General features: G+C 36.5%; 1 protein-coding gene across 3 annotated transcripts in view; it reads left to right on the forward strand.

Annotated features, from left to right (window-relative positions):
• LOC125659603 (condensin complex subunit 2-like) overlaps nt 1-8,711 on the forward strand; it is a 29,066-nt gene extending 20,355 nt beyond the window's left edge. For all 3 annotated transcript variants that reach the window (XM_048891335.2, XM_048891334.2, XM_048891333.2), the window contains exons 12-18: nt 64-191; nt 1,116-1,354; nt 1,596-1,700; nt 2,275-2,424; nt 3,014-3,187; nt 6,381-6,545; nt 7,278-8,711. In XM_048891335.2, coding sequence (XP_048747292.2) covers nt 64-191; nt 1,116-1,354; nt 1,596-1,700; nt 2,275-2,424; nt 3,014-3,187; nt 6,381-6,545; nt 7,278-7,334 — 1,018 coding nt within the window. In that variant the 3' untranslated portion in view covers nt 7,335-8,711. The remainder of the gene's footprint in view (nt 1-63; nt 192-1,115; nt 1,355-1,595; nt 1,701-2,274; nt 2,425-3,013; nt 3,188-6,380; nt 6,546-7,277) is intronic.
• The last annotated feature ends 461 nt before the right edge of the window (nt 8,712-9,172 follow it).

Below are 9,172 nucleotides of genomic sequence, written 5' to 3' on the forward strand. Positions count from 1 at the left end.
TAATGCACATCTCATGATGTGCTTATTGATTGTATTGGTATCAGATATTATTCTTTTGATCAGACATGGGACAACAGGAACCCTCCTGAGTGTGCTGGCCTCGGAACCATCAGATTATTCCTACTTCAACAAGACACTTCTCAGGGCGTGGGCCGGGCCAGCTCATTGGCGAATAGGACCTCTGTCTAAAGGTACAGATAATGATTTGTGAATATACATGTAAAGAGGACCAGCCCTGAACAAATAGTCTTCATTTTACTTTCATTATGCCCCCTAAAAGGACCAACCCTGAACAAATTTGTCTTCATTTTACTTCCACTGGGCCAGAAGAGCTGAAATTCATATGAAAGCTTCCTGACATAGTGCAGATTCAAGTTTGTTAAAATCATGATCCCCAGGGGTAGGATGGGGCCACAGTAGGGGATAAAAGATTTACATGCAAATATTTAAGGAAAATCTTAAAAAATCTTCTTCTCAAAACCACTGGGCCAGGAAAGTACAAATTTACATGAAAGTGTCCTGACATAGTGCAAGGTAGTGGGGGTAGAATGGGGCCACAATAGGGGATCAAAGTTTTACATAGAAATATCTAGCGTAAATCCTTTAAAATCGTCTCAAGAACCACTGGACCAGAAAAGTTTATATATACATGAAAGCTTCCTGACATAGTGCAGATTCAAGTTTATTAAAATCATGGTCGCCAGGGGTAGGATGGGGCCACAATAGGGGGATCAAAGATTTACATGGGAATATATAGTGAAAATCTTTTTCTCAAGAACCATTGGGCCAGAGAAGTTTACATTATATAAAAGCTTCCTGACATGGTGCAGATTCGAGTTTGTAAACATCATGGCCACCAGGGGTAGGGTGAGGCCACAATAGGGAATCAAAGTTTTACATACAAATATATAGTGAAAATCTTTAAAAATCTTCTCAAGAACCAAGGGCCAAGGTGACTCAGGTGAGCAATTTGGCCCATGGGCCTCTTGTTTCTGCAGATAATCAAGGTTGTCCATGTGTTTGGATTCCTTCATAGTCAAATACCTTTAGTGTTATTAAAAGAATCCATTTTGCTGAAAGTTTTATTTCCCACTGAATATCATTCTCTTTTGAAGATCCCAGAACAAAATCACAGGCGGACAAAACACAGAGAAATAAGAAAGCTCTGTTGGACATAGACTATGACACAGTGAAGGAAGAAAAAGACTTTGCTAAGTACTTCAAGCCATCCAAATCCATCACTCTAACAAAGTCGACTCTCACCAAGTATAGCAAAGAGAGGAACACCCTGCCCAAAGATCTCCATTACGATGCCGACAAGCTCTTCAGACTCTTCTGTAAAAGTCAGGTTATGGTGAGTGAAAGGACGCTACAATGTTGAATGTGAAACTTTTAGAGGAAGAAATATTAATGTGTTTACTGGGAACTTTCTGTGCTCACGCTGTTCAAAAATGTACAGTGTATCGAATTCCAAAAATCTGGAGCGAAATAATGATGTAGATACATGTATTGCTGTTCATGTATGTATGAACTACAGATGTTTGTAGTCATATTTAGTGACCCACATGAAGAAGATTTTCGTTGTATATTTCTAGATTAAAAGACAAGACACAGCATCAGCAGATATAGACGAGGAAATAGAAAATTATAACTACGAAAATCCAAACGACAAAGAAAATTACTGTCCCAAAGGAGATGAGGTTTGTTATGACCAGCATATCATTCCAAGGTCACCTGAGCCACTTAACCTGACCTTGCCAGATTTATCAGCAAGACAGATGTTAAATTTTTTCATCATTATGCGTTTGTACAAAATTATTCATAAGAACTTTTATTTATGCATCAAGTCAGAATCGCGAATTTATGCGAAAATAGGATTGTGAAGGATGTACGGGATATAAATTTGGTCTGTATTCGAAAGAAGAAAAAAAAATAGGATTATTTTAGTGCAACTGTTTTGTAATTATCTGAATTTTGATTGATTACTGCACTGATGTTTGAGGCAGTTAAACGAGCTTTAACAAGATGGAAAGCTTTCCATTGTTATGTTATAATAAATTGACACAAAAACATAACATCAAGTGCTAAGAGATGACCGATAAAAGTCTGTTTGTGATCGTTGAATCAGCATGAACGGTCATGAATAATAAATGAGAAACTAGTCTTGCCTAATTCTGTAGTGTAGACTCTGTAGTACTTTGTTTATGATTTTTGTATCTTACAAATCCATGTATAAATACTTCTAATATGTGATCCTTTGTGTTTCATTTTCAGGAAGTGGATGACGACAATGATGCAAGTGGTGGATTCGACTTTACGGCGGGTGAAGGAAATTTCAGTCCAGATGACTTCAGTATGCAGCCGGACAACACACTCAATAACACAACCTTAATGGGAGATAAGCTCGTATCTCAACCAAACAAGGTACCACTTGTCTTATTTCATTAATAGTTGGGGGGGGGGGGGGGTCTGCTGAACAAGGTATGGACTTAAAGTCTTTGGGGAAAACATTTTTGAGCACTGGCCATTTTGTCGTCGAGCAGGATTGTTTATTACAAGTAGACAAGTAATTTACAGGCCCAAATCAAACCCATAGTATTACACTCTTGCATTCAATTTTAAAAACAGTGTTGAAGAAGAAGGGATTGCTAGACTAAGTGAAACCACTTACAGGGTTTTTTACTCCAATTCTTGTATGGTAATCTGATTTCAAACCTCGTGTCGTTTCAGCAGTGGGATAATATTAACTGCATATCAATTATATTCCGAGAAGCCCAGGCCTGTTGGACTTGTAAATATAATATTTTACAAGATGAAACCCAGTTTTACAAGAATTGTTCACGACCATATTCTCCATGGGGAGAGAAGGAAATAATTGAATTGAATTGAATTAGTAGTTATATGTTATTTTGCAGGCTACACACTTGGAATGCTGTAGTATTTACAGTAATGAATATTTAAAGGCAGTCATCCTTTGCTTTTAAAATTTACAAAATCTACATATTTTTTACAGGTTGAAAAGATTGATATTAACTATGCAAAGACAGCAAAAAAACTGGATGTCAAGAAGTTGAAAGGGGTCATTTGGCATTTACTGACAACGAAATCAAAGGTTGTCAATAAAGAAAACCCGGAAGTATCTACAGAAGAATCAGGGGCTGAAGGATCTGGAGAAAACCCCGTAGAGGTAAGACAAGATCTTTCAACTTTGTAAAATCTTATGACTGTAAACCTACAGAAAGTAGATAGGCCATGTGTAAGATTTAATTAATTTATTTTCAAAGCTTTTTTATATTCTCATCTGTGATGGGGTATGTAATACTTTTGCGAAGATTTCTGTTCAATTTTTCATGTCCGGCTTGTAACTTTCACACTTTGAAATCAAGAATCATCAAACATTGTCAGTTGACACGTGTTCAGGGAATCATCAGACATTGTCAGTTGACACGTGTTCAGGGAATCATCAAACATTGTCAGCTGACACATGTTCAGAATCATCAAACATTGTCAGCTGACATGTGTTCAGGGAATCATCAAACATTATCAACTGACACATGTTCAGGGAATCATCAAACATTGTCAGCTGACACGTGTTCAGAATCATCAAACATTGTCAGTTGACACGTGTTCAGGGAATCATCAAACATTGTCAGCTGACACGTGTTCAGGGAATCATCAAACATTGTCAGCTGACACGTGTTCAGGGAATCATCAAACATTGTCAGCTGACACGTGTTCAGAATCATCAAACATTGTCAGCTGACACGTGTTCAGGGAATCATTAAACATTATCAGCTGACACGTGTTCAGGGAATCATCAAACATTGTCAGTTGACACGTGTTCAGAATCATCAAACATTGTCAGCTGACACGTGTTCAGAATCATTAAACATTGTCAGCTGACACGTGTTCAGGGAATCATCAGACATTGTCAGCTGACACGTGTTCAGGGAATCATCAGACATTGTCAGCTGACACGTGTTCAGGGAATCATCAGACATTGTCAGCTGACACGTGTTCAGAATCATCAAACATTGTCAGCTGACACGTGTTCAGAATCATTAAACATTGTCAGTTGACACGTGTTCAGAGTCATTAAACATTGTCAGTTGACACGTGTTCAGGGAATCATCAAACATTGTCAGTTGACACGTGTTCAGGGAATCATCAAACATTGTCAGCTGACACGTGTTCAGAATCATCAAACATTGTCAGCTGACACGTGTTCAGAATCATTAAACATTGTCAGTTGACACGTGTTCAGAATCATTAAACATTGTCAGTTGACACGTGTTCAGAATCATTAAACATTGTCAGCTGACACGTGTTCAGGGAATCATCAAACATTGTCAGCTGACACATGTTCAGGGAATCATCAAACATTGTCAGATGACACGTGTTCAGAATCATCAAACATTGTCAGTTGACACGTGTTCAGAATCATCAAACATTGTCAGCTGACACGTGTTCAGAATCATCAAACATTGTCAGTTGACACGTGTTCACAATCATCAAACATTGTCAGCTGACACGTGTTCAGGGAATCATCAAACATTGTCAGCTGACACGTGTTCAGAATCATCAAACATTGTCAGCTGACACGTGTTCACAATCATCAAACATTGTCAGTTGACACGTGTTCAGGGAATCATCAACATTGTCAGCTGACACGTGTTCACAATCATCAAACATTGTCAGTTGACACGTGTTCACAATCATCAAACATTGTCAGTTGACACGTGTTCACAATCATCAAACATGGTCAGCTGACACGTGTTCAGGGAAAGGTGTCTAGCTATGTCGTGTTCACAGGCACTACTTTTCATTCCCATAATTCTATGTGATAACAAGCTTTTTAATATTTTACTTTCATGATATTTTCTTTTGTTTAAACTACAATCATACATATTAAAATATTTTTGTGGTAAATTAACGGTGATATTTCCCAAACTTTCAGCTGTACAGTATTATTCTTTAAGTTGTGTAACGTTAACTCAAGATTCTCAAGGTCAGATTCCCAAGGTCATCTTATTCTCTGGACAATATCCCCCGATTTCTGCATGCATTGATATTCTCAAAAATGAAATAACACTGGGAAGGATATTGTATATGTTTGATATTCATTTTCTGACTTGGATTCTCCAGGACACAATTCCCCAAAAAATGGATTGATAAATATTTTTTATTTTCATTTGGTTGTGATAAGTACTAATTCACAATTCCTAACAAAGAATATTTAAAGGGATTTGTAATTTTCTATAATGTTCAAAAGTTGAAATATATTATCCCTCCATATATAACTATACAAATTTTCCTCACTCTTTTTTGCTCACCTGAGTTGAAAGCTTAAGTGATCTTTTTAGATCACCCGTTGTCCGTTCGTCTGTCTGTAAACTTTTCACACTTTTGACCTCTTCTCCAGAACCACTGGGCCAATTTCAACCAAACTTGGTACAAATTATCCTTAGGTGAAGGGGATTCAGGTTTGATCAAATGAAGGACCATGCCTCCTTCAAAGGAGAGATAATCACAAAAAGGCAAAATAGGGTGGGGTCATTTAAAAATCTTCTCAAGAACCACTGAGCCAGAAAAGCTGAAATTTACATGAAAGCTTCTTGACATAGTGAAGATTCAAGTTTTTAAAATCATGACCCCGGGGATAGGGTGGGGCCACAATAGGGAATCAAATTTTTTACATACGAATATGTAGGGAAAATTTTTTAAAGTCTTCTTCTCAAGAACCATTGGGGGATAAGAGTGGAAATTTTCCTGATAGCTTCCTGGTGTAAAGTAGGTTTAAGTTTGTTCAGATCATGGGGCTGCAATAGGGGATCAGTTTTACATGGTGATATATAGGAACATCATCTTCTCAAGAACTAATGGACCAATTTCAACCAAACTTGGTACAAATCATCCTTGTGTGAAAGGGATTCAAGTTTGTTAAAATGAAGGGCCATTACCCCTTCAAAGGGGAGATAATCACAAAAATGCAAAAATAGTGTGGGGTTAAGATCTTCTTTTCAAGAACCACTAAGCCAGAAAAGTTTACATTTGCATGAATGCTTCCTGACAGTGCAGATTCAAGTTTGTAAAATTAATGGCCCCTGGGGGTAGGTTGGTGCCACAATAAGGATCAAGTTTTACATGTGAATAGGCAGGGAAAATCTTTAAATATGGGCCAAGGTGACTCAGGTGAGCGATGTGGCCCATGGGTCTCTGGTAAATTGCATACCATATGGTAATTTGAATCATTTTACTTATAATAACGTAAATTTAGTTTTCATCATTTATTTTTTTTAAAGTTTATTGCAAGTGTCCTTAGCATTGCGAAGGATTTATATAGACGTAGACATTGTAGAATCTGATTTTAATTTTTGCAGAATGGAGGAGAACACTCCACCAACAGTGAAGGTGTAGACATGAGTGGCAGTTTGTCCTTTCAGGAACTTCTTAATGATCTACCTCAGAATGTGTCCTCTCATATGGCAAAAAATCTTAGTGTTCCTATAACATTTGTCTGTCTGCTTCATCTAGCCAATGAAAAGGTAGGTCAAATCATTGTCTGCTTCATCTAGCCGATGAAAAGGTAGATCAAATCATTGTCTGCTTCATCTAGCCAATGAAAAGGCAGATCAAATCATTGTCTGCTTCATCTAGCCAATGAAAAGGCAGATCACATCATTGTCTGCTTCATTTAGCCAATGAGAAGGTAGGTCAAATCATAACAAAATTCTGTGAATTTCAGATTTACTTACATTCATATAAACTTTTCATCAATTCATACCTAGAGAATTATTATAATTGACTTGACATTGATTGTATTCGGAGACATTTTCTTGTTATCTTTATTATTATTTAATGTTATGCATTTATGGAATTTTATTAACAACCTTATGTCTAAATTAAGTGGCGATCGCCAAATAAATTAAGTGGCGGCCGCAAGAGAGTAAGTGGCGGCTTAAAGCAATACTGTCATTTTGGTGTCGACAAATTTGGTTGCAAAATTATGATTTATTATTTCAATGATGGGAAAAAATTAGGTTTATAAATTTTTGTTATCAATATTTGTGTTAGAAAACCTATCCAGTGGCTCTGAATGAAGCAAAATTACATTTTTGTCTATTGTATATATTCTATATAATGCTATATATTCAATAGAACCGAAATCTTTATTTTTATGAAATCTTAAACTCAATCTTATCAATGACTATGGTAAAAAAAAACATACAAAACTATCATAGCACATTTTTAAGATAGCAATTTTTTCTTCCTTGCAGACCTTGAAAATTGAAAGTGAAAACATGAGCGATTTGAAAATCACTCAGGGGATTTGATGATCACATGCCGAGTAGGCAAGATTTGGTCAAAGCCATCACATGTTCTCATACTTCATTGCTGGTATTGCGCATTCAAGAATAGATAGGGCCGTGAAGAGGAGGCAGAGTTTTATTTATATGTGAAGACAATGTTATGGAAATTCGATTGTGGCATATGGAATACTTTGAGCATCTATTTACACTGACTGTGTGAAGAGGACAATGGAGAGCTACTGGTTCTATTTAATCAAATTTTTAACCTAAGTTTTATTTTATAAAAGCAATTTAGACATGTGTACAATTACGAGTTGTGTGTTTGTGTTTCATTTACCTAGACTGCTCAAGACCCTCTCTTGCTCCGGGGCGTAAAGCTTAGGCATGCGACTGCTCAAGACCCTCTTTGGCTCCGGGGCATAAAGCTTAGGCATGCAACTACTCAAGACCCTCTCTGGCTCCGGGGCATAAAGCTTAGGCATGCGACTGCTCAGGACCCTCTCTGGTTCGGGGGGCATAAAGCTTAGGCATGCTCACTTTTGATCAAGTCTCACTTGTTTGCTATATGTTCCTTCTATAAAAGTGAGACCGGGATAAAAAGTGAGCTCATCTAAGTTCAACCATCCCAGAGCCTGATTTCTTCTTTTATACAGGGCTATGGTCACCTATCTCTCCTCTTTTCTAGTTTCCTATGTCCTTTTTCTTCAGTATGCAATATTCACACAATGAAACCATGTTTTTATACACAACAAATCCATATTATTGAATTGTGCATTTCATCTTAGATCTTTTGTTGTTGTTTTTTTTTTTACACCAGTCGCTTAGTTTTAATATCTATGTACAGTGTGTACATATATTTTGCAACAGACTTTTTGAATTGGGGGGGGATGTTCAAGGCAGCTAAGAGATCTTATGACCTCGAGATAACTCAGAATATCACCTTGTTCCAAGTCCAATTTCAGTTCATAAACACTTAAAATACCCATATGCCTGGAGAATGTACAAATTGATAGCTTTTTCAGGTGTTTCAAATTTCTGATTAAGCTACCAAGCTAAAAACAAAAAAAAACACGATACATGACATAAAAATGTGATTTTATTATGCAAAAGCATTTCATTAGATAATTTTTTATCATTACATCTCTTTAGAATTTTAAGCATGTATGATACATACACTGTAGATGTAATGCAGAGAAAGGCAGCTCCATCAGACTGCTCATGGGACAATTTTTTGACTGTTCCCTAGTTTCTACAATTCAGGGTGGTTGTTGTCATGATGAATCCGACTGTTGGCCTGTTGTTGTGTACAATGTTTTATTTAGAAATCATTGTTAATATCATCTTTATTTTATCAGACATTATGAAATGATATAGTTTGTAAATAAACAAGGCAACATTTCACACCTGTGTCTGTTTATTCATTCATAATAAACAAGGCAACATTTCACACCTGTGTCTGTTTATTCATGTATAGCAACCCGAAAAGCCACTCGCATAGCAGGCCTGGATTTCTCAAAACAAAAAAAAACGGTTGAAACTTTGACTTAAGTTCGAGATTTTATTCAAATTTTGACTGCTCAAATCAAAGAAAATTCAAACGTAAGTTTGAGATTTTTTCGAGAAATTCAAGCAAAGATTGAGACATAGAAAATCCGAACTACATATATGTCAACAGAATATTTGGAGTCGGAAAAAATCTCCCATAATCCTGATGACCATCCCTATTTCTTGAGAAAGAAATATGCATAGAAATTCTTTTTATGTATGATAATGGATGAATAGATTTAATTTATATTTTGATGCAACCATATATTAGTGCTCTGTATTCACCACGATGACACTAAAAATTTTAAATACGAATC

This window comes from Ostrea edulis, chromosome 9 (genome assembly GCF_947568905.1).
Source record: "Ostrea edulis chromosome 9, xbOstEdul1.1, whole genome shotgun sequence".
In the NCBI taxonomy this organism is placed as follows: Eukaryota; Metazoa; Mollusca; class Bivalvia; order Ostreida; family Ostreidae; genus Ostrea; species Ostrea edulis.